This window comes from Oncorhynchus kisutch, unplaced genomic scaffold (genome assembly GCF_002021735.2).
Source record: "Oncorhynchus kisutch isolate 150728-3 unplaced genomic scaffold, Okis_V2 scaffold915, whole genome shotgun sequence".
NCBI classification, from domain to species: Eukaryota; Metazoa; Chordata; class Actinopteri; order Salmoniformes; family Salmonidae; genus Oncorhynchus; species Oncorhynchus kisutch.
In genome coordinates, this window is record NW_022262860.1 from 72,697 (window position 1) to 98,872 (window position 26,176).

General features: G+C 41.4%; 1 protein-coding gene across 1 annotated transcript in view; it reads right to left on the reverse strand.

The window, feature by feature from the left end:
• Positions 1 to 26,176, reverse strand: part of LOC109877320 (collagen alpha-1(XIX) chain) — a 180,759-nt gene that overhangs the window by 69,899 nt on the left and 84,684 nt on the right. The window contains exon 18 of the mRNA XM_031817027.1: positions 17,401 to 17,442. Coding sequence (XP_031672887.1) covers positions 17,401 to 17,442 — 42 coding nt within the window. The remainder of the gene's footprint in view (positions 1 to 17,400; positions 17,443 to 26,176) is intronic.

Consider the following 26,176-nt stretch of genomic DNA (forward strand, 5'->3'; position numbering starts at 1 on the left):
AAACTATATTTTTCATAAGGGTAGCTTTAGTTTAGTAAACTATATTTTTCATAAGGGTAGCTTTAGTTTAGTAAACTATATTTTTCATAAGGGTAGCTTTAGTTTAGTAAACTATATTTTTCATAAGGGTAGCTTTAGTTTAGTAAACTATATTTTTCATAAGGGTAGCTTTAGTTTAGTAAACTATATTTTTCATAAGGGTAGCTTTAGTTTAATAAACTATATTTTTCATAAGGGTAGCTTTAGTTTAGTAAACTATATTTTTCATAAGGGTAGCTTTAGTTTAGTAAACTATATTTTTCATAAGTGTAGCTTTAGTTTAGTAAACTATATTTTTCATAAGGGTAGCTTTAGTTTAGTAAACTATATTTTTCATAAGGGTAGCTTTAGTTTAGTAAACTATATTTTTCATAAGGGTAGCTTTAGTTTAGTAAACTATATTTTTCATAAGGGTAGCTTTAGTTTAGTAAACTATATTTTTCATCAGGGTAGCTTTAGTTTAGTAAACTATAGTTTTCATAAGGGTAGCTTTAGTTTAGTAAACTATATTTTTCATAAGGGTAGCTTTAGTTTAGTAAACTATATTTTTCATAAGGGTAGCTTTAGTTTAGTAAACTATATTTTTCATAAGGGTAGCTTTAGTTTAGTAAACTATATTTTTCATAAGGGTAGCTTTAGTTTAGTAAACTATATTTTTCATAAGGGTAGCTTTAGTTTAGTAAACTATAGTTTTCATAAGGGTAGCTTTAGTTTAGTAAACTATATTTTTCATAAGGGTAGCTTTAGTTTAGTAAAATAAGCACTTTTCATAAACAAGCTCTAAATCATGTTTGATGCAATCTGGATGTTCAATTTTTGCTGTGTGCGTGTCTAGTTGAGATTAAATGAACACCGTGGACAGTTTTCAGCAAGTTGTAACAATGAAATGCAGAAATAAGCACTTTTCCATAAACAAGCTCTAAATCATGTTTGAAGGCACTCTGGATGTCAAATTTTTGCTGTGCTGTGTCTAGTTGAGATGAAATGAACAACGTGGACAGTTTTTTCAGCAAGTTGCAACATGAAATGCAGAAGAAATAAGCACTTTCCATAAACAAGCTCTAAATCATGTTTGATGCACTCTGGATGTCCAATTTTTGCTGTGCTGTGTCTAGTGAGATTAAATGAACACCGTGGACAGTTTTCAGCAAGTTGCACCTTGAAATTGAACAGAAATAAAGCACTTTTCCAAAACAAGCTCTAAATCATGTTGATGCACTCTGGATGAAAATGTTTTTGTTATGTTTATTCGAGATGTTATGAAAAACACCGTTGACTGTTTCAGCAAGTTGCAACATTGAATGCAGAAGAATAAGCACTTTTCCATAAACAAGCTCTAAATCATGTTTGATGCACTCTGGATGTCCAATTTTGCTGTGCTGTGTATAGTTGAGATAAATGAACACGTGGACAGTTTTCAGCAAGTTGCAACATTGAAATGCAGAAATAAGCACTTTTCCATAAACAAAGCTCTAAATCATGTTTGAAGCACTCTGGATGAAAAAGTTTTTGTTATGTTTATTCGAGATGTTATGAAAACACTGTGACTGTTTTCAGCAAGTTGCAACATTGAAATGCAGAAATAAGCACTTTTCCATAAACAAGCTCTAAATCATGTTTGATGCACTCTGGATGTCCAATTTTTGCTGTGCTGTGTCTAGTTGAGATGAAATGAACACCGTGGACAGTTTCAGCAAGTTGCAACATGAAATGCAGAAAATAAGACTTTTCCATAAACAAGCTCTAAATCATGTTTGAAGCACTCTGGATGAAAAAATTTTGTGTTAGTTTATTCGAGATTTATGAAAAACACTGTGGACTGTTTTCAGCAAGTTGCAACATTGAAATGCAGAAATAAGCACTTTTCCATAAACAAGCTCTAAATCATGTTTGATGCACTCTGGATGTCCAATTTTGCTGCTGTGTCTATTGAGATGAAATGAACACCGTGGACAGTTTTCAGCAAGTTGCAACATTGAAATGCAGAAATAAGCACTTTTCCATAAACAAGCTCTAAATCATGTTTGATGCACTCTGGATGTCCAATTTTGCTGTGCTGTGTCTAGTTGAGAGATTAATGAACACCGTGGACAGTTTTCAGCAAGTTGCAACATTGAAATGCACAGAAATAAGCACTTTTCCATAAACAAGCTCTAAATCATGTTTGATGCACTCTGGATGTCCAATTTTGCTGTGCTGTGTCTAGTTGAGATTAAATGAACACCGTGGACAGTTTTCAGCAAGTTGCAACATTGAAATGCAGAAATAAGCACTTTTCCATAAACAAGCTCTAAATCATGTTGATGAGCACTCTGGATGTCCAATTTTTGTTATGTTTATTCGAGATGTTATGAAATGAACACTGTGGACTGTTTCAGCAAGTTGCAACATTGAAATGCAGAAATAAGCACTTTTCCATAAACAAGCTCTAAATCATGTTTGAAGCACTCTGGATGAAACAATGTTTTGTTATGTTTATTCGAGATGTTATGAAAACACTGTGGACAGTTTCAGCAAGTTGCAACAGAAATGCAGAAATAAGCACTTTTCCATAAACAAGCTCTAAATCATGTTTGATGCACTCTGGATGTCCAATTTTGCTGTGCTGTGTCTAGTTGAGAGAAATGAACCGTGGACAGTTTTCAGCAAGTTGCAACATTGAAATGCAGAAATAAGCACTTTTCCATAAACAAGCTCTAAATCATGTTTGATGCACTCTCTGTAAAATTTTGCTGTGCTGTGTCTATTGAGATTAATGAACACTGTGGACAGTTTTCAGCAAGTTGCAACATTGAAATGCAGAAATAAGCACTTTCCATAAACAAGCTCTAAATCATGTTTGATGCACTCTGGATGTCCAATTTTTGCTGTGCTGTGTCTAGTTGAGATAAATGAACACCGTGGACAGTTTTCAGCAAGTTGCAACATTGAAATGCAGAAATAAGCACTTTTCCATAAACAAGCTCTAAATCATGTTTGAGCACTCTGGATGTTCCAATTTTGCTGTGCTGTGTTCAGTTGAGATAAATGAACAACGTGGACAGTTTTCAGCAAGTTGCAACATTGAAACGCAGAAATAAGCACTTTTCCATAAACAAGCTCTAAATCATGTTTGATGCACTCTGGATGTCCAATTTTTGCTGTGCTGTGTCTAGTTGAGATGAAATGAACACCTGTGGACAGTTTTCAGCAAGTTGCAACATTGAAATGCAGAAATAAGCACTTTTCCATAAACAAGCTCTAAATCATGTTTGAAGCACTCTGGATGTCCAATGTTTGGTGTGCTGTTTATTCGAGATGTTATGAAACACTGTTGACAGTTTTCAGCAAGTTGCAACATTGAAATGCAGAAGAAATAAGCACTTTTCCATAAACAAGCTCTAAATCATGTTTGATGCACTCTGGATGTCCAATTTTTGCTGTGCTGTGTCTAGTTGAGATTAAATGAACACCGTGGACAGTTTTCAGCAAGTTGCAACATTGAAATGCAGAAATAAGCACTTTTCCATAAACAAGCTCTAAATCATGTTTGAAGCACTCTGGATGAAAATGTTTTTGTTATGTTTATTCGAGATGTATTGAAAACACTGTTGACTGTTTTCAGCAAGTTGCACACATTGAAATGCAGAATAAGCACTTTTCCATAAACAAGCTCTAAATCATGTTTGATGCACTCTGGATGTCCAATTTTTGCTGTGCTGTGTCTAGTTGAGATTAAATGAACACCGTGGACAGTTTCAGCAAGTTGCAACATTGAAATGCAGAAATAAGCACTTTTCCATAAACAAGCTCTAAATCATGTTTGAAGCACTCTGGATGAAAAATGTTTTGTTATGTATTCGAGATGTATGAAAACACTGTGGACAGTTTTCAGCAAGTTGCAACATTGAAATGCAGAGAAATAAGCACTTTTCCATAAACAAGCTCTAAATCATGTTTGATGCACTCTGGATGTCCAATTTTTGCTGTGCTTGTCTATTGAGATGAAATGAACACTGTGGACAGTTTTCAGCAAGTTGCAACATTGAAATGCAGAAATAAGCACTTTTCCATAAACAAGCTCTAAATCATGTTTGATGCACTCTGGATGTCCAATTTTGCTGTGCTGTGTCTAGTTGAGATTAATGAACACCGTGGACAGTTTTCAGCAAGTTGCAACATTGAAATGCAGAAATAAGCACTTTTCCATAAACAAGCTCTAAATCATGTTTGATGCACTCTGGATGTCCAATTTTTGCTGTGTTGTGTCTAGTTGAGATTAAATGAACACTGTGGACAGTTTTCAGCAAGTTGCAACATTGAAATGCAGAAATAAGCACTTTTCCATAAACAAGCTCTAAATCATGTTTGATGCACTCTGGATGTCCAATTTTTCTTGCTGTGTCTAGTTGAGATTAAATGAACACCGTGGACAGTTTTCAGCAAGTTGCAACATTGAATGCAGAAATAAGCACTTTTCCATAAACAAGCTCTAAATCATGTTTGATGCACTCTGGATGTCCAATTTTTGCTGTGCTGGTCTAGTTGAGATTAAATGAACACCGTGGACAGTTTCAGCAAGTGCAACATTGAAATGCAGAAATAAGCACTTTTCCATAAACAAGCTCTAAATCATGTTTGAAGCACTCTGGATGTCAAAATGTTTTTGTTATGTTTATTCGAGATGTATGAAAACACTGTGTGACTGTTTTCAGCAAGTTGCAACATTGAAATGCAGAATAATAAGCACTTTTCCATAAACAAGCTCTTAACATCAGTTTGATGCACTTAGGATGTCCAATTTGTTGCTGTGCTGGTCTATGAGATAAATGAAATGAACACCGTGGACAGTTTTCAGCAAGTTGCAACATTGAAATGCAGAAATAAGCACTTTTCCATAAACAAGCTCTAAATCATGTTTGAAGCACTCTGGATGAAAAAATTTTTTGTTATGTTATTCGAGATGTTATGAAAACATGTGGACTGTTTTCAGCAAGTTGCAACATTGAAATGCAGAAATAAGCACTTTTCCATAAAACAAGCTCTAAATCATGTTTGATGCACTCTGGATGTCCAATTTTTGCTGTGCTGTGTCTAGTTGAGATGAAATGAACACCTGTGGACAGTTTTCAGCAAGTTGCAACATTGAAATGCAGAAATAAGCACTTTTCCATAAACAAGCTCTAAATCATGTTTGAAGCACTCTGGATGTCCAATTTTTGCTGGCTGTGTCTAGTTGAGATTGAAATGAACGCCGTGGACAGTTTCAGCAAGTTGCAAACATTGAAATGCAGAATAAGCACTTTTCCATAAACAAGCTCTAAATCATGTTTGATGCACTCTGGATGTCCAATTTGCTGTTCTGTGTCTATTGAGATTAAATGAACACGTGGACAGTTTTCAGCAAGTTGCAACATTGAAATGCAGAGAAATAAGCACTTTTCCATAAACAAGCTCTAAATCATGTTTGATGCACTCTGGATGTCCAATTTTTGCTGTGCTGTGTCTAGTTGAGATTAATGAACACGTGTGGACAGTTTTCAGCAAGTTGCAACATTGAAATGCAGAAATAAGCACTTTTCCATAAACAAGCTCTAAATCATGTTTGATGCACTCTGGATGAAAATGTTTTTGTATGTTTATTCGAGATGTATGAAAACACTGTGGACAGTTTCAGCAAGTTGCAACATTGAAATGCAGAAATAAGCACTTTTCCATAAACAAGCTCTAAATCATGTTTGATGCACTCTGGATGTCCAATTTTTGCTGTGCTGTGTCTAGTTGAGATTAAATGAACACCGTGGACAGTTTTCAGCAAGTTGCAACATTGAAATGCAGAAAATAAGCACTTTTCCATAAACAAGCTCTAAATCATGTTTGATGCACTCTGGATGAAAAATTTTTGTTATGTTTATTCGAGATGTTATGAAAACACTGTGGACAGTTTTCAGCAAGTTGCAACATTGAAATGCAGAAATAAGCACTTTTCCATAAACAAGCTCTAAATCATGTTTGATGCACTCTGGATGTCCAATTTTGCTGTGCTGTGTCTAGTTGAGATGAAATGAACACCGTGGACAGTTTTCAGCAAGTTGCAACATTGAAATGCAGAAATAAGCACTTTTCCATAAACAAGCTCTAAATCATGTTTGAAGCACTCTGGATGAAAAAATGTTTTTGTTATGTTTATTCGAGATGTTAGATGAAAAAACACTGTGACTGTTTTCAGCAAGTTGCAACATTGAAATGCAGAAATAAGCACTTTTCCATAAACAAGCTCTAAATCATGTTTGATGCACTCTGGATGTCCAATTTTGCTGTGCTGTGTCTAGTTGAGATGAAATGAACACCGTGGACAGTTTTCAGCAAGTTGCAACATTGAAATGCAGAAAGAAATAAGCACTTTTCCATAAACAAGCTCTAAATCATGTTTGAAGCACTCTGGATGTCCAATTTTTGCTGTGCTGTGTCTAGTTGAGATTAAATGAACACCGTGGACAGTTTTCAGCAAGTTGCAACATTGAAATGCAGAAATAAGCACTTTTCCATAAACAAGCTCTAAATCATGTTTGATGCACTCTGGATGTCCAATTTTGCTGTGCTGTGTTATTGAGATGAAATGAACACTGTGGACAGTTTTCAGCAAGTTGCAACATTGAAATGCAGAGAAATAAGCACTTTTCCATAAACAAGCTCTAAATCATGTTTGATGCACTCTGGATGTCCAATTTTTGCTGTGCTGTGTCTAGTTGAGATGAAATGAACACCGTGGACAGTTTTCAGCAAGTTGCAACATTGAAATGCAGAAATAAGCACTTTTCCATAAACAAGCTCTAAATCATGTTTGATGCACTCTGGATGTCAAATTTTGCTGTGCTGTGTCTATTGAGATGAAATGAACACCGTGGACAGTTTTCAGCAAGTTGCAACATTGAAATGCAGAAATAAGCACTTTTCCATAAACAAGCTCTAAATCATGTTTGAGCACTCTGGATGAAAAATGTTTGTTTCTGTTTTATCGAGAGTTATGAAAAAACACTGTGACAGTTTTCAGCAAGTTGCAACATGAAATGCAGAAAGAGAAATAAGCACTTTTCCATAAACAAGCTCTAAATCATGTTTGATGCACTCTGGATGTCCAATTTTGCTGTGCTGTGTCTAGTTGAGATGAAATGACACCGTGGACAGTTTTCAGCAAGTTGCAACATTGAAATGCAGAAATAAGCACTTTTCCATAAACAAGCTCTAAATCATGTTTGAAGCACTCTGGATGTCAAAAATTGTTTGTTGTTTAGTCGAGATGTTATGAAAAAACACGTGGACAGTTTTCAGCAAGTTGCAACATGAAATGCAGAAATAAGCACTTTTCCATAAACAAGCTCTAAATCATGTTTGATGCACTCTGGATGTCCAATTTTTGCTGTGTGTCTATTTGAGATGAAATGAACATTGTGGACAGTTTTCAGCAAGTTGCAACATGAAATGCAGAAATAAGCACTTTTCCATAAACAAGCTCTAAATCATGTTTGAGCACTCTGGATGTCCAATTTGTGCTTGCTGTGTCTATTGAGATTAAATGAAACATGTGGACAGTTTTCAGCAAGTTGCAACATTGAAATGCAGAAATAAGCACTTTTCCATAAACAAGCTCAATCATGTTTGATGCACTCTGGATGTCCAATTTTTGCTGTGCTGTGTCTAGTGAGATTAAATGAACACGTGTGGACAGTTTTCAGCAAGTTGCAACATTGAAATGCAGAAATAAGCACTTTTCCATAAACAAGCTCTAAATCATGTTTGATGCACTCTGGATGTCCAATTTTTGCTGTGCTGTGTTTTCTATTTGAGATGAATGAACACTGTGGACAGTTTTCAGCAAGTTGCAACATGAAATGCAGAAATAAGCACTTTTCCATAAACAAGCTCTAAATCATGTTTGATGCACTCTGGATGTCCAATTTTTGCTGTGCTGTGTCTAGTTGAGATGAAATGAACATTGTGGACAGTTTTCAGCAAGTTGCAACATTGAAATGCAGAAAAGAAATAAGCACTTTTCCATAAACAAGCTCTAAATCATGTTTGATGCACTCTGGATGTCCAAATTTTTGCTGTGCTGTTCTATTGAGATGAAATGAACACTGTGGACTGTTTTCAGCAAGTTGCAACATTGAAATGCAGAAATAAGCACTTTTCCATAAACAAGCTCTAAATCATGTTTGATGCACTCTGGATGTCCAATTTTTGCTGTGCTGTGTCTAGTTGAGATGAAATGAACACACGTGGACAGTTTTCAGCAAGTTGCAACATTGAAATGCAGAAATAAGCACTTTTCCATCAACAAGCTCTAAATCATGTTTGAAGCACTCTGGATGAAAAATGTTTTTGTTATGTCTATTCGAGATGTTATGAAACACTGTTGACTGTTTTCAGCAAGTTGCAACATTGAATGCAGAAATAAGCACTTTTCCATAAACAAGCTCTAAATCATGTTTGATGCACTCTGGATGTCCAATTTGCTGTGCTGTGTCTAGTTGAGATTAAATGAACACCGTGGACAGTTTTCAGCAAGTTGCAACATTGAAATGCAGAAATAAGCACTTTTCCATAAACAAGCTCTAAATCATGTTTGATGCACTCTGGATGTCCAATTTTTGCTGTGCTGTGTCTAGTTGAGATGAAATGAACACCGTGGACAGTTTTCAGCAAGTTGCAACATTGAAAACAGAAATAAGCACTTTTCCATAAACAAGCTCTAAATCATGTTTGAAGCACTCTGGATGTGAAAAAATTTTGCTGTTATGTTGTCGAGATGAGATGAAAAACAAACTGTGGACTTTTTCAGCAAGTTGCAACATTGAAATGCAGAAAATAAGCATTTCCATAAACAAGCTCTAAATCATGTTTGATGCACTCTGGATGTCCAATTTTTGCTGTGCTGTGTCTAGTTGAGATAAATGAAAACACGTGGACAGTTTTCAGCAAGTTGCAACATTGAAATGCAGAAAATAAGCACTTTTCCATAAACAAGCTCTAAATCATGTTTGAAGCACTCTGGATGAAAATGTTTTTTGTTAGGTTTATTCGAGATGTTATGAAAAACACTGTTGACGTTTTCAGCAAGTTGCAACAGTGAAATGCAGAAATAAGCACTTTCCATAAACAAGCTCTAAATCATGTTTGATGCACTCTGGATGTCCAATTTTTGCTGCTGTGTCTAGTTGAGATGAAATGAACACCGTGGACAGTTTTCAGCAAGTTGCAACATTGAAATGCAGAAATAAGCACTTTTCCATAAACAAGCTCTAAATCATGTTTGAAGCACTCTGGATGTCCAATTTTGCTGTGCTGTGTCTATTGAGATTAAATGAACACCGTGGGACAGTTTTCAGCAAGTTGCAACATTGAATGCAGAAATAAGCACTTTCCATAAACAAGCTCTAAATCATGTTTGAAGCACTCTGGATGAAAAATTTTTTTTGTATGTTATTCGAGATGTATGAAAACACTGTGGACTGTTCAGCAAGTGCAACAGTGAAATGCAGAAATAAGCACTTTTCATAAACAAGCTCTAAATCATGTTTGATGCACTCTGGATGTCAATTTTTGTTAGCTGGTATTTACTGTACGAGTAGGTTGACAAAATACATTTGGTTTAGGGGAATACCTAAAACACAACCTTGATATAAAGTAGATGAATCTGAGTCTATCCATTGAAACATGGATGGCTTGTCATTGTGTCAGCCTGATCAGTGATAGACTTTAGAGGGTGATGGAGAGGAAATGGTGGCGCTGAGGTAGAGGACCCCCACTCTACGGCCACCTTGTTGCACCTTGTTGGCACACACAGCACGTGCTAACTTGGGAGGAAATGGTGAGCAGGGAGAGGAAAATGTATTATCATCATCTGTAGTTTGTCTTTACCCTTGAGAGAGCAATCTGATTCCTGCCTCCCGGGCAGAGCTGAAAAACCACTTCCTACCACCTCCTCCCAGGCCAGTGGAAGAGTTAGGGGTTCATGGGAGGAGGGGGGGGGGGGGGGGGGTGAAAGAGAAGGAGGGGGAGGTAAAAGAGGAGTAGGGTGAGAATGAGGAGGAAGAGACAGAGGAGGAGAAGGTGGGGGAGGAGGAGAAGGAGAGGGAGGAACAGAGGAGAAGGTGGGTGAGGAGGAGGAGAAGGAGGAAGAGACAGAGGAGGAGAAGGTGGGAGAGGAGGAGGATGAGAAGGTGGGGGGAGGAGGAGGAGACAGAGGAGGAGGAGGTGGGGGAGGAGGAGAAGGAGGAGGAGGAAGAGACAGAGGAGAAGAAGGTGGGAGAGGAGGAGGATGACAAGGTGGGGGGAGGAGGAGGAGACAGAGGAGGAGGAGGTGGGGGAGGAGGAGAAGGAGGAGGAGGAAGAGACAGAGGAGGAGAAGGTGGGAGAGGAGGAGGATGAGAAGGTGGGGGGAGGAGGAGGAGACAGAGGAGGAGGAGGTGGGGGAGGAGGAGAAGGAGGAGGAGGAAGAGACAGAGGAGGAGAAGGTGGGAGAGGAGGAGGATGAGAAGGTGGGGGGAGGGGGAGGAGACAGAGGAGGAGGAGGTTGGGGAGGACAGACAGACCATGGCTATTGGTTTACCCCACTGGTCTGGGGCTTAAAGTGCAGCTGCTAGGGACTGGTTAGGACTGGTTGGGTCATTCAGTACGTCTGGAAAACCCTCTAACAGTTCTAACACCCCCTAAGATACAAGTACCACTCATAGAAATAGTATTACTAAGAGGGATGAAGCCCCTTGAAATGTCTGTGCGAGTAGGTACATCTCTATATGTTACCACTCTCCACTACATCACTATATGTTACCACTCTCCTCTACATCTCTATATGTTACCACTCTCCTCTACATCTCTATATGTTGCCACTCTCCTCTACATCTCTATATGTTACCACTCTCCTCTACATCACTATATGTTACCACTCTCCTCTACATCACTATCTATATGTTACCATTCTCCTCTACATCACTATCTCCATATGTTACCAGTCTCCTCTACATCTCTATATGTTACCACTCTCCTCTACATCTCTATATGTTGCCACTCTCCTCCTCATCTCTATATGTTACCACTCTCCTCTACATCACTATATGTTACCACTCTCCTCTACATCACTATCTCTATATGTTACCATTCTACTCTACATCACTATCTCCATATGTTACCACTCTCCTCTACATCACTATCTTTACATGTTACCACTCTCCTCTACATCACTATCTCTATATGTTACCACTCTCCTCTACATCTCTATATGGTTACCACTCTCCTTTACATCTCTATATGTTACCACTCTCCTCTACATCTCTATATGTTACCACTCTCCTCCACAGCACTATCTCTATGATTACCATTCTCCTCTACACCACTCTCCTCTACATCACTATCTCTATATGTTACCACTCTCCTCTACATCTCTATATGTTACCCACTCTCCTACTACATCTCTATATGTTACCACTCTCCTCTACATCACTATCTTTACATGTTACCACTCTCCTCTACATCACTATCTCTATATGTTAACCCTCTCCTCTACGTCACTATCTCTATATGTTGCCGCTCTCCTCTACATCACTATCTCTATATGTTGCCACAATTCTCTACATCACTATCTCGATATTTTACCACTCTCCTCTACATCACTATCTCTATATGTTGCCACTCTCCTCTACATCTCTATATGTTACACTCTCCTCTAATCTCTATATGTTACCACTCTCCTCTACATCTCTATATGTTACCACTCTCCTCTACATCTCTATATGTACACTCTCCCACTCCTCCTACATCACTATCTTTACATGTTACCACTCTCCTCTACATCACTATCTCTATATGTTACCACTCTCCTCTACATCACTATCTCTATATGTTGCCACTCTCCTCTACATCTCTATATGTTATCACTCTCCTCTACATCTCTATATGTTACCACTCTCCTCTACATCTCTATATGTTACCACTCTCCTCTACATCTCTATATGTTACCACTCTCCTCTACATCTCTATATGTTACCACTCTCCTCTACATCTCTATATGTTACCACTCTCCTCTACATCTCTATATGTTGCCACTCTCCTCCTCATCTCTATATGTTACCACTCTCCTCTACATCTCTATATGTTACCACTCTCCTCTACATCACTATCTCTATATGTTACCACTCTCCTCTACATCACTATCTTTACATGTTACCACTCTCCTCTACATCACTATCTCTATATGTTACCACTCTCCTCTACATCACTATCTCTATATGTTACCACTCTCCTCTACATCACTATCTCTATATGTTGCCACTCTCCTCTAACATCTCTATATGTTACCACTCTCCTCTACATCTCTATATGTTACCCACTCTCCTCTACATCACTATCTCCATATGTTTACCACTCTCCTCTACATCTTTACATGTTACCACTCTCCTCTACATCACTATCTCTATATGTTACCACTCTCCTCCACATCACTATCTCATATGTTACCATTCTCCCTCTACATCACTATCTCCATATGTTACCATTCCTCTCTTACATCACTATCTCCATAATGTTACCACTCTCCTCTACATCACTATCTCTATATTGTTACCACTCTCCTCTACATCTCTATATGTTACCACTCTCCTCTACATCTCTATATGTTACCACTCTCCTCTACATCTCTATATGTTACCACTCTCCTCTACATCTCTATATGTTACCACTCTCCTCTACATCACTATCTCTATATGTTACCACTCTCCCTCTACATCACTATCTCTATATGTTACCACTCTCCTCTACATCTCTATATGTTACCACTCCTCTACATCACTATCTCTATATGTTACCACTCTCCTCTACATCTCTATATGTTACCACTCTCCTCTATATCACTATCTCTATATGTTACCACTCTCCTCTACATCTCTATATGTTACCACTCTCCTCTACATCTCTATATGTTACCACTCTCCACTACATCTCTATATGTTACCACTCTCCTCTACATCTCTATATGTTACCACTCTCCTCTATATCACTATCTCTATATGTTACCATTCTCCTCTACATCTCTATATGTTACCACTCTCCTCTACATCACTATCTCTATATGTTACCATTCTCCTCTACATCACCATCTCCATATGTTACCACTCTCCTCTACATCTCTATATGTTGCCACTCTCCTCTACATCTCTATATGTTACCACTCTCCTCTACATCACTATATGTTACCACTCTCCTCTACATCTCTATATGTTACCACTCTCCTCTACATCTCTATATGTTACCACTCTCCTCTACATCACTGTGGACCAGGGCTGCCATTGGAAAACCCTAAACACCGCTACCACTTTCCTGAGATACTGTTACTGTCCTTCATATCCCTATGTGTGGATCAGTGTAGTATCCAGCCATTGGTCAGTTCACAGTCACCTGCCTAACATACAGTTACTCTCACTCTACAACTATATCATAGAGTCATCGGCGATAGCCCTTCCACCTGTACTGTTTTACATTGGATAGACATGTCACACAGCAAGGCCACAGGGCTCAGCTATAGTAATCCTCTCACCGTGTGACATTCACATAAAAGTGAAAAACTGCACTAAGAAGACAGTGTGTAACCTATCAGAGTGCTGAACACCAAAGCCCCGAAACATTAGACATCGGGCTTGCATAGAGTGTATGTGATCTGGCATTGTGCACCGTTGTATCACAATGGTTAATGCTGGAAATAACGGGTGGATATAAAGTGATATCATTGCTGTTGGAGAAAAACGTTTGTGTCTAAAATGGCATCCTATTCCCTATATAATGCACTTATTTTGACCAGAGACCTATGGGCCCTGGGTAAAAGGAGAGCACTATCTAGGTATTAGGGTGCCATTTTGGAAGGAACACCATGTCTTGAATTACCGACCATCAACTCTTCTCATAACATCTGGGGGACATTCACTATCCTGAGAAAATCACTTCTGAACCAACAACTGTACATACAGTGATTTATTGACTTACTTCCAGACATGTATCACGTATCTAATGGTTTGATGAGCTCCCATTCCTATCTCATTGTTGTGAAATGAAGTGTGGACCAGCCAGCCAGCGTGTGGATCATCCCACTTGCTGGGTTTTTACTTGTTTTGGTTTTTTTACGTCAGGGGATCAGTTGGAGGCAAACTATTTCCAGCATAATCCCAACCGTTTTGATATTTGTGTGTTGTGAATAGTTATACTGTCTCTGCTTACTCAGTCTCTTACACGGAAGCTGAAACGGTGCTATGCTTAACGTTTATTGCTAGTATCCTGGTATATATCAGCCATTGACAATCACAGCAACACACATACTGTATATGGCAGATGGCCTTGTGACATCATCACCGTCATTATCATCATCATCATCGTCTTCATTATCACACTAACAAAGACCACAAGATTGATCATTTGTCCTTTACATAAACACCAAAAAAATCCTTTTGATGAATTAACTGAAACAATTTTCAATAATTTATAATGACTATGATTTATATAATCCAGATATCTAACAATGTCTTGTATTAAAGGGGTACTTCACCCAACAGACTGAGGGTAATTAGTATATAATTAGATTGACTGTACATCTATAATCACCTAGTGTCAGGGTCTGGCTAATGATCACAGAGAAAATAGAACAATGGGGTTGTGTTCTAAATGGCACTCTATTCCCTACGTAGCGCACTAATTTTGACCAGTGAAAATACGGCTCTAGTCAAAAGTAGTGCACTATATAGAGAATATGATACCATATGGGACACACCCAGAGTCAATACAGGAAAATGAATGGTCTGTGAAATGTAAGACTTCCCATAGCCCAGAGCCATCTCTCTATAATCATCTCTGTTTGATCAATAAGCATCAGAAACGTGAATACACTCATCCTCTACGATAATGACTTTATGACCCCTGGGGAAGATCTGGACTGCTGCTCTGTGCATACCAAGCATCACATCATCAAGCACAGGCAATGACATTTACAGTGCATTCAGAATGTATTCAGACAACTTCAATTTCTCCACATTTTGTTACGCAGCCTTCTTCTAAAATTGATTAAATTGTTTTTTCCTCTCATCAATCTTCACACAATAACCCATAATGACAAAGCAAAGTCAGGTTTTCAGACATTTTTGCAAATGTATTAAAAAAAGTATAATAATGAAATATCACATTTACATATGGCTTTGGGATGTATTCAGACCCTTTACTCAGGACTTTGTTGAAGCACCTTTGGCAGTGATTACAGCCTCGAGTCTTCTTGGGGTATGACTCTACAAGCTTGAAGATCCTTTCAAGTTCTGTTAGGTTGGATGGGGAGCTTCGCTGCACAGCTATTTTCAGATCTCTCCAGAGATGTTCGATTGGGTTCAAGTTCGGGCTCTGGCTGAGTCACTCAATGACATTCAGAGACTTGTCCCAAAGCCACTCCTGTGTTGTCTTGGCTGTGTGCTTAGGGTTGTTGTCCTGTTGAAAGGTCAACTTTCACCGCAGTCTGAGGTCTTGAGTGTTCTGTATCAAGTTTTCATCAAGGATCTCTCTGTACTTTGCTCCGTTAATATTTTCCTCGATTCTGACTAGTCTCCCAGTCCCTGCCGCATAAAAACATCCCACACCATGCGTCACCATAGGGATGGTATTGGACAGGTGATGAGCGATGCCTGGTTTCCTCCAGACGTGACGATTGGCATTCAGGCCAAAGAGTTCAATCTTGGTTTCATCAGACCAGAGAATCTTGTTTCTCATGGTCTGAGAGTCCTTTAGGTGCCTTTTAGCAAACTCAAAGCGGGCTGGCGTGCATTTTACTGAGGAGTAGCTTCCGCCTGGCCACTCTACCCTAAAGGCCTGATTGGTGGAGTGATGCAGAGATGGTTGTCCTTCTGGAAGGTTCTCCCATCTCTGGAGCTCTGTCAGAGTGTCCATTGGGCTCTTGGTCACCACCCTGACCAAGGGCCTTCTCCTCTGATTGCTCAGTTTGGCAAGCTCTAGGAAGAGTCTTGGTGGTTCCAAACTTCTTCCATTTAAGAATGGCCACTGTGTTCTTGGTACCCTTCTATACCTCGACACAATCCTCTCTTGGAGCTCTGAGGACAATTCCTTCAACCTCATGGCTTGGTTTTTGCTCTGACATACACAGTCAACTGTGGGACCTTATATAGACAGGTGTGTGACCTTCCAAATCATGTCAAATCAATTGAATTTGCCACAGGTGTACTCCAATCAAGTTGGAGAAACATCTCAAGGGTGATCAATGAAAACAGGATGCACCTGAGTATAAATTCAAGTCTCATAGCAAATGGTCTGAATAGGTATGTAAATATTAAATACATTTGCAAACATTTCTTAAAACCTCTTTTCGCTTTGTGTAACGGCTTTCTTCCGTCGAAGGAGAAGTGGACCAAAATGCAGCGTGGTGGTTACTCATGTTCTTTAATGTAAAAATGAACGATACATGAAATAACTTAAATCTACAAAACAACAAACGGAACGTGAAAACCTATACAGCCTATCTGGTGAAATACAAACACAAAGACAGGAACAATCACCCACAAACACACAGTGAAACCCAGGCTACCTAAATATGGTTCCCAATCAGAGACAACGATAATCACCTGACTGATTGAGAACCGCCTCAGGCAGCCATAGACTTTCCTAGACAACCCTACTCAACCACAATCCCAATACCTACTAAAACCCCAATACAAAAACACACCACAAAATAAACCCATGTCACACCCTGGCCTGACCAAAGAAAGAAAGAAAACACAAAATACTAAGACCAAGGCGTGACACTTTGTCATGATGGGGTATTGTGTGTAGATTGTCGAGGATAAAAAAATGAATCCATTTTAGAACGCAAGGTAACAAAATGTGTCTTTGATTTGATTTGGATTTGATTTGAAAAAGTGAATGGTTCTGAATCCTTTCCAAATGCATTGTACATGTGGATAGTATTACTGTATCCTGTTTCAGTACCACCGCATTAGAGCTGAACAGGAAGTGAATTTTTCAGTAGAGGATGGTGTTTTGGCTTGTGACCCTATGCTACGCCACGCCATGCTATGTCATGTTACAATATTTCATGTTATGTTACAATATGTAATGTTATCTTATGTTATGTTACAATATGTCATGTTATGTTACAATATGTCATGTTATCTTATGTTATGTTACAATATGTAATGTTATCTTATGTTACAATATGTCATGTTATCTTATGTTATGTTACAATATGTGGTCTGACTCATCCCAAACCATCTCATTTTGGTTGAGGTTGGGTGATTGTGGAGGCCAGGTCATCTGATGCAGCACTCCATCACTCTCCTTCTTGGTCAAATAGCCCTTAGACAGCCTGGAGGTGGGTTTTGGGTCATTGTCCTGTTAAAAAACAAATGATAGTCCCACTAAGCCCAAACCAGATGGGATGGTGTATCGCTGCAGAATGCTGTGGTAGCCATGCTGGTTAAATGTGCCTTGAATTCTAAATAAATCACAGACAGTGCCACCAGCAAAGCACCCCCACACCATAACACCTCCTCCTCCATGCTTCACGGTGGGAAATACACATCCAGAGATCATTTTTGCAACCACACCGCGTCTCACAAAGACATGGCGGTTGGAACCAAAAATATTCAATTTGGACTCCAGACCAAAGGACACATTTCCACCGGTCTAATGTCCATTGCTTGTGTTTCTTGGCCCAAGCAAGTCTCTTCTTCTTAATGGTGTCCTTTAGTAGTGGTTTCATGCAGCAATTTGACCATGAAGGTCTGATTCACACAGTCGCCTCTGAACAGTTGATGTTGAGATTTATTTGGGATGCAATTTCTGAGGCTGGTAACTCTAATGAACTTATCCTCTGCAGCAGAGGTAACTCGGGGTCCTCCTTTCCTGTGGTGGTCCTCATGAGAGCCAGTTTCATCACAGCGCTTGGGCTATCTTCTGTATACCACCCTTACCTTATCGCAACACAACTGATTGGCTCAAAAGCATTAAGAAAGAAAGAAATTACACAAAATAACTTTTAACAAGGCACGGCTGTTAATTGAAATGCATTCCAGGTTACTTCCTCATGAAGCTGGTTGAATGAATGCCAAGAGTGTGCAAAGCTGTCAACAAGGCAAAGGGTGACTACTTTGAATCATCTCAAATACGAAATATATATTTTTAACACTTTTTTTCAATACTACATGATTCCATATGTGTAATTTCATAGTGTTGATGTCCTCACTATTATTCTACAATGTAGAACATAGTAAAAAAAAAAAAAAACTCTCGAAAACTGAAAAACATGTAATTATGTAACATCTCCCTTGGTTCTGTGTCCCTGCCAATCACACACCCACTCTCTCTGCTGACTGACTGTCTATACTGACTGACTTCTGACTGACTGTCTCTGTTGACTGACTGTCTATACTGACTGACTGTCTCTGCTGACTGACTGTCTCTGCTGACTGATTGTCTCTGCTGACTGACTTCTGACTGACTGACTGACTGTGTCTGCTGAATGACTGTCTCTGTTGACTGACTGACGGACTGACTGACTCTCTCTGCTGACTGTCTCTGCTGAATGACTCTCTCTGCTGACTGACTGTCTATGCTGACTGACTTCTGACTGTGTCTGCTGAATGACTGTCTCTGTTGACTGACTGACTGACTGTCTCTGCTGAATGACTGTCTCTGTTGACTGACTGACTGACTGTCTCTGCTGAATGACTGTCTCTGTTGACTGACCGACTGACTGACCGACTGACTGACTGTCTCTGATGACCGACTATTTGTCTCTGATGACTGACTGACTGTCTCTGATGACTGATTGACTGTCTCTGTTGACTGACCGACTGACTGACCGACTGACTATTTGTCTCTGATGATTGACTGACTGTCTCTGATGACCGACTATTTGTCTCTGATGACCGACTGTTTGTCTCTGCTGGCTGACTCTGCTTACTGACTGACTGTTTCTGCTGACTGACTGACTCTGCTGACTGACTGACTGACTCTGCTGACTGACTGACTGACTGACTCTGCTGACTGACTCTGCTGACTGACTGACTGTCTCTGCCGACTGACTGACTGTTTCTGCTGACTGACTGACTAGGTCATCTATTGCTTTCTATCCTTTCATCGCTCTGTTTTGTCCTCTGCTATTTGACCGGACTGGCATGCTGCTCATGTGTTGTTGTGGCTCCCACGCAATAACAAGGACAGATAGCTCCTCTCAACAAAGATACTGCCATTTTGGAAGATGATGATGGTGGGGGTTAAAGAGTTCAGATGAAAGAAGAGGTCAGAATGTGACACATGTCTGTTATGGCACATAGGCTAGGATAAGTTTACTCTTTCTGTCTCCATGGTATAGTCACGTATAACTTCTCCACGTTTAGTCACGTATGTTTCCCACGTGTTGCCTGTCTGCTAAACACTACTCTACCCGAGTGGTGAAGTCACCCAGGTCCTGTATGCTGTACATGTATTGTGTGTCACAACTTCTACTCAACACTTTATTGTGTTCAGTAACTCACAACGAGGAAGGAAAGTTGTTGAATCTCTTGACCAAAATAAAACATCTGCACTAGGGATGATCACTCAGAATTCATCTCCTCAGTACACATCCGACATCCGTAGCCAGATGAGTTGTTCTGTGGAGGGTCCTCAAGGCTTGCTGGAGTTTCATCCGTTATCTAGTCCTAGTATCAGACTGTGTCTCATAGAAACAAATGCTGCACAATACGTGTGTCTCTCCGAGCCATGCGTTTCCCAAAACCATGCAAGACTAGGGGAAGAGGCCTCTCCTTCCTGCCACTACAGTACAGTGTGTATGCCCCAAGTCGGTTCCTCTTCCTGGTGCACAATACATCAAAGACTAAAGTTAATTATTAGCAATAGACAATTGTTGTAATAACATGTAAGAAATCATTTATTTGATTGTGCTAAGCTCTACTCTGCTGCTCAACATTGAAAAAGGTCATCAGATATAATATACCAACCAAAACAAGGGAATCACTATACCGTAGACTTCTGGTTCATTTTATCAGAGGGCTTTAAATACATTTAACTGGTACAGTCATGCATCTAATACGGCTTATGTCTCCCATAGGGCATGGCTCAGAGCTCCAACACCTAGCCTGCTTTGTGTGATACACACACATGTATTCATCCACAGCTACCCACTGCCTTGCCCAGCAGTAAACACATGTTTCTACTGAATCCACACACTACTCTGCAGCTAGCAGCTTCCCAAAGCAGTGTATGTTGTGATAAACCAGCTTGGAGCAGTGTGTTCCTGTGTGATGTGAGAGGTGTGTTCCTGTGTGATGTGAGAGGTGTGTTCCTGTGTGTTCCTGTGTGATGTGAGAGGTGTGTTCCTGTGTGTTCCTGTGTGATGTGAGAGGTGTGTTCCTGTGTGATGTGAGAGGTGTGTTCCTGTGTGATGTGAGAGGTGTGTTCCTGTGTGTTCCTGTGTGATGTGAGAGGTGTGTTCCTGTGTGATGTGAGCAGTGTGTTCCTGTGTGATGTGAGAGGTGTGTTCCTGTGTGATGTGAGAGGTGTGTTCCTGTGTGATGTGAGAGGTGTGCTCCTGTGTGATGTGAGAGGTGTGTTCCTGTGTGATGTGAGCAGTGTGTTCCTGTGTGATGTGAGAGGTGTGTTCCTGTGTGATGTGAGAGGTGTGTTCCTGTGTGGTGTGAGAGGTGTGTTCCTGTGTGATGTGAGAGGTGTGTTCCTGTGTGATGTGAGAGGTGTGTTCCTGTGTGATGTGTGCAGTGTGTTCCTGTGTGATGTGAGAGGTGTGTTCCTGTGTGATGTGAGAGGTGTGTTCCTGTGTGATGTGAGAGGTGTGTTCCTGTGTGATGTGAGTGGTGTGTTCCTGTGTGATGTGAGAGGTGTGCTCCTGTGTGATGTGAGCTCCTGTGTGATGTGAGAGGTGTGTTCCTGTGTGATGTGAGAGGTGTGTTCCTGTGTGTTCCTGTGTGATGTGAGAGGTGTGTTCCTGTGTGATGTGAGCAGTGTGTTCCTGTGTGATGTGAGAGGTGTGTTCCTGTGTGATGTGAGCGGTGTGTTCCTGTGTGATGTGAGCAGTGTGTTCCTGTGTGATGTGAGAGGTGTGTTCCTGTGTGATGTGAGAGGTGTGTTCCTGTGTGATGTGAGAGGTGTGTTCCTGTGTGATGTGAGAGGTGTGTTCCTGTGTGATGTGAGCAGTGTGTTCCTGTGTGATGTGAGAGGTGTGTTCCTGTGTGATGTGAGAGGTGTGTTCCTGTGTGATGTGAGAGGTGTGTTCCTGTGTGATGTGAGAGGTGTGTTCCTGTGTGATGTGTGCAGTGTGTTCCTGTGTGATGTGAGAGGTGTGTTCCTGTGTGATGTGAGAGGTGTGTTCCTGTGTGATGTGAGAGGTGTGTTCCTGTGTGATATGAGTGGTGTGTTCCTGTGTGATGTGAGAGGTGTGCTCCTGTGTGATGTGAGCTCCTGTGTGATGTGAGAGGTGTGTTCCTGTGTGATGTGAGAGGTGTGTTCCTGTGTGTTCCTGTGTGATGTGAGAGGTGTGTTCCTGTGTGATGTGAGCAGTGTGTTCCTGTGTGATGTGAGAGGTGTGTTCCTGTGTGATGTGAGCGGTGTGTTCCTGTGTGATGTGAGCAGTGTGTTCCTGTGTGATGTGAGAGGTGTGTTCCTGTGTGATGTGAGAGGTGTGTTCCTGTGTGATGTGAGAGGTGTGTTCCTGTGTGATGTGAGAGGTGTGTTCCTGTGTGATGTGAGCAGTGTGTTCCTGTGTGATGTGAGAGGTGTGTTCCTGTGTGATGTGAGAGGTGTGATCCTGTGTGATGTGAGAGGTGTGTTCCTGTGTGATGTGAGCAGTGTGTTCCTGTGTGATGTGAGAGGTGAGAGGTGTGTTCATGTGTGATGTGAGCAGTGTGTTCCTGTGTGATGTGAGCAGTGTGTTCCTGTGTGATGTGAGAGGTGTGTTCCTGTGTGATGTGAGCAGTGTGTTCCTGTGTGATGTGAGAGGTGTGTTCCTGTGTGATGTGAGAGGTGTGTTCCTGTGTGATGTGAGAGGTGTGTTCCTGTGTGATGTAAGAGGTGTGTTCCTGTGTGATGTGAGAGGTGTGTTCCTGTGTGATGTGAGTGGTGTGTTCCTGTGTGATGTGAGTGGTGTGTTCCTGTGTGATGTGAGAGGTGTGCTCCTGTGTGATGTGAGAGGTGTGTTCCTGTGTGATGTGAGTGGTGTGTTCCTGTGTGATGTGAGAGGTGTGTTCCTGTGTGATGTGAGTGGTGTGTTCCTGTGTGATATGAGAGGTGTGTTCCTGTGTGATGTGAGAGGTGTGTTCCTGTGTGATGTGAGAGGTGTGTTCCTGTGTGATGTGAGAGGTGTGTTCCTGTGTGATGTGAGTGGTGTGTTCCTGTGTGATGTGAGAGGTGTGCTCCTGTGTGATGTGAGAGGTGTGTTCCTGTGTGATGTGAGTGGTGTGTTCCTGTGTGATGTGAGTGGTGTGTTCCTGTGTGATGTGAGAGGTGTGTTCCTGTGTGATGTGAGAGGTGTGTTCCTGTGTGATGTGAGCAGTGTGTTCCTGTGTGATGTGAGAGGTGTGTTCCTGTGTGATGTGAGTGGTGTGTTCCTGTGTGATGTGAGAGGTGTGTTCCTGTGTGATGTGAGTGGTGTGTTCCTGTGTGATATGAGAGGTGTGTTCCTGTGTGATGTGAGAGGTGTGTTCCTGTGTGATGTGAGAGGTGTGTTCCTGTGTGATGTGAGAGGTGTGTTCCTGTGTGATGTGAGTGGTGTGTTCCTGTGTGATGTGAGAGGTGTGCTCCTGTGTGATGTGAGAGGTGTGTTCCTGTGTGATGTGAGTGGTGTGTTCCTGTGTGATGTGAGAGGTGTGTTCCTGTGTGATGTGAGAGGTGTGTTCCTGTGTGATGTGAGAGGTGTGTTCCTGTGTGATGTGAGCAGTGTGTTCCTGTGTGATGTGAGAGGTGTGTTCCTGTGTGTTCCTGTGTGATGTGAGAGGTGTGTTCCTGTGTGATGTGAGAGGTGTGTTCCTGTGTGATGTGAGAGGTGTGTTCCTGTGTGATGTGAGAGGTGTGTTCCTGTGTGATGTGAGAGGTGTGCTCCTGTGTGATGTGAGAGGTGTGTTCCTGTGTGATGTGAGAGGTGTGTTCCTGTGTGATGTGAGAGGTGTGTTCCTGTGTGATGTGAGAGGTGTGTTCCTGTGTGATGTGAGAGGTGTGTCCCTGTGTGATGTGAGAGGTGTGTTCCTGTGTGATGTGAGAGGTGTGTTCCTGTGTGATGTGAGAGGTGTGTTCCTGTGTGATGTGAGAGGTGTGTTCCTGTGTGATGTGAGAGGTATGTTCCTGTGTGATGTGAGAGGTGTGTTCCTGTGTGATGTGAGAGGTGTGTTCCTGTGTGATGTGTGTTCCTGTGTGATGTGTGAGGTGTGCTCCTGTGTGATGTGAGCTGGGCCAATTGTGTCGCCGCCCTATGGGACTCCCAATCACAGCCGGTTGTGACACAGCCTGGATTCGAACCAGGGTGTCTGTAGTGATGCCTCTAGCACTGAGATTCAGTGCCTCAGACCGCTGAACCAAGGTGTCTGTAGTGATGCCTCTAGCACTGAGATTCAGTGCCTCAGACCGCTGTGCCACTCAGGAGCCCATTGTACCAGCGTTGTAGTTGAGCTAGTTAGTAGTGAAGGGAGGATGGAGAGCAACACTGTGATTCTGTTGATAGCTCAGAAGATGAGTCCAGATGTATTGCCCTAACAGGGAAGTTATTCAGTTACTCAGTCATCGGTTCAGTCTTATCACAGACACTAATGCCCAGAGGCTGCCAACGCCAACAAGCTTCACACGGTCAAATCCCAAATCCTCACGTCTCATTCCATTCAACATGCACAAAACAACATGCTCCTTTCAAAGTACTCAGTCCAGACTTCTCTCTGTCTTATAACAGACCCAAATGTCACACTATTCCATTTGTAGCGCACTATTTATTACAAGGGTGCATAGGGCTATACAGAAAAATTGTGCACTATTTAGGGAATAGCCATTTGGGACACAGCCTGATGTCCATATGCTGCCAATGCCGAGCAGCTTTACAGTGTAAAACCCCCAAATCCCTACACCACCGCTCCCCTAGTTCCTGTTCCTCTCTGGTCCAGTGTGGGACACAGCCAACCTACAATGACCACATGAAGCTTAGCACATCATCACAGGAGCTTCTGATTCATGTTTGACTGTGTCGCCTGCGGCAAGGAGAGAAATCCTTTTTAACAGGTACCCTTCCTCTTCCCTTTTGATCTCCTGCAGAGTGTCGGAAGTTGCGTCCCAAATGGCACCCCTATTCGCAACACTACTTTAAACCAAAGCCCACAGGGTGCGCATAGGCCTCTGGTCAAAAGTAGTGCACTATATAGGTAATAGAGTGTCATTTGTGACACAGCCCTAGACTGCCATTCTATGTCAGTGCTACTGTATGCATAATGGATGGCAAGCACGTCACATGACTATTAATGGTGCTACCCTCCACCATGGTGTGATGCAGACGCAAGGCTTTAATATTGAAAACAGCACACACACACCACCACCACCACCACCACCACCACCTTAATGACTACAAAGTCCAACTCCAAAGCGTTTGTCATTTTTCCTGCATACTGTACGACAGTGTACATCCTGCCATCCTGACGTGTTGTTAAGGTCAACCATTATGCAGTGGTATATTGGCCATATACCACACCCCCTCATGCCTTATTGCTATTATAAACTGGTTACCAACATAATTAGAGCAGTCAAAATAAATGTTTTGTCATATCCGCGGTATATGGTCTGATTGATATACCACGGCTGTCAGCCAATCAGCATTAAGGGCTCGAACCACCCAGTTTATATATATATGAACAGGTCTCCCTTGTAAAAGAGATCTGTCTCAATGAGAGTAGCCTGTATAAATAAAGGTACATGAATACGTCTTTGACCAGAAATGATTCAAATACACCCTTTCCTTCTCTGCTCCTGTTCCCCTGTTCCCACCTGTTCCAACGCCCTCTACGTCTGTTTAAAAGGAGACGTACGGTAGGGGCCTGAGCGGTGTTTTTTCTTCAACTGAACAGAAGCAGACAGTGTGAGAGGGGCTGGGTTGGACGACAGCTTATACCCCAAATCAAATGTCTTATCCAATACCTTGATAGGAAGCTTGATACTTCCGTCTACTCCGTAAAGGTCCTGAGTGATCAGAGACAGTGAAGTCAGGAGATTCCTTGGCAGCTGAGGCCACCTTACCAAGTGGAAACCCAGAAGGTGTGAAAGGCAGGCCTGGGTTCAAATACTGTCGAGCGTTACCCTCCCTGAAGTGCCAGACGTGCAAATTTGGGACTATTCTACTGGTTGCATTGCGCATTGGCTAACTCAGTCAAGCACAGTGAATGTATTTTAAATTATTTTCAGTAGTATTTGAACCCAGGTCTGGAAACTCACAAGGTGTAAAACTAATGTGTAATGTTGGCCGAGGGTTGTTAATTGGGTGAGAGATATCAACTGGCCTTCTGGCGAGAGAGTGAGAGAGAGAGAGAGAGAGAGAGAGAGAGAGAGAGTGAGAGAGAGAGTGAGAGAGAGAGCGAGAGAGAGAGAGTGAGAGAGAGAGAGAAAGAAAGAGACCCGACCCCAATAATAAGTCTTCTTTCCCTTCCTTAAACCACAGGCTTCCAAGTTTGATCAACAACTTCCCTGGGCTACCTGTGACAGGCTCAGAGCTTTAACCCCCTGAAGCTGATTGGTGCACTCTTGAGTCGAAATTGCATAGTTTATATTTATATGAATAAAATCTGTTAGAAACATACCAGTTTTTTTTTCATTGAAAGCTGACATTCTGCTGAATAAAATACTATGTGGCTCGTCTAGCTCCGGGTAACACAGCCGACGTAAGGCGATGGCAGATTTACAGTTCATCTGCATTTCCTCATAGGGCTCTTGACAGAAGTAGTGCACTACCTCATAGGGCTTTGGATAGAAGTAGTGCCTTACCTCAGAGCCTTGGTCAGAAGTTGTGCACTACCTCATAGGGCTCTGGTCAGAAGTAGTGCACTACCTCATAGGGCTCTGGTCAGAAGTAGTACACTACCCCATAGGG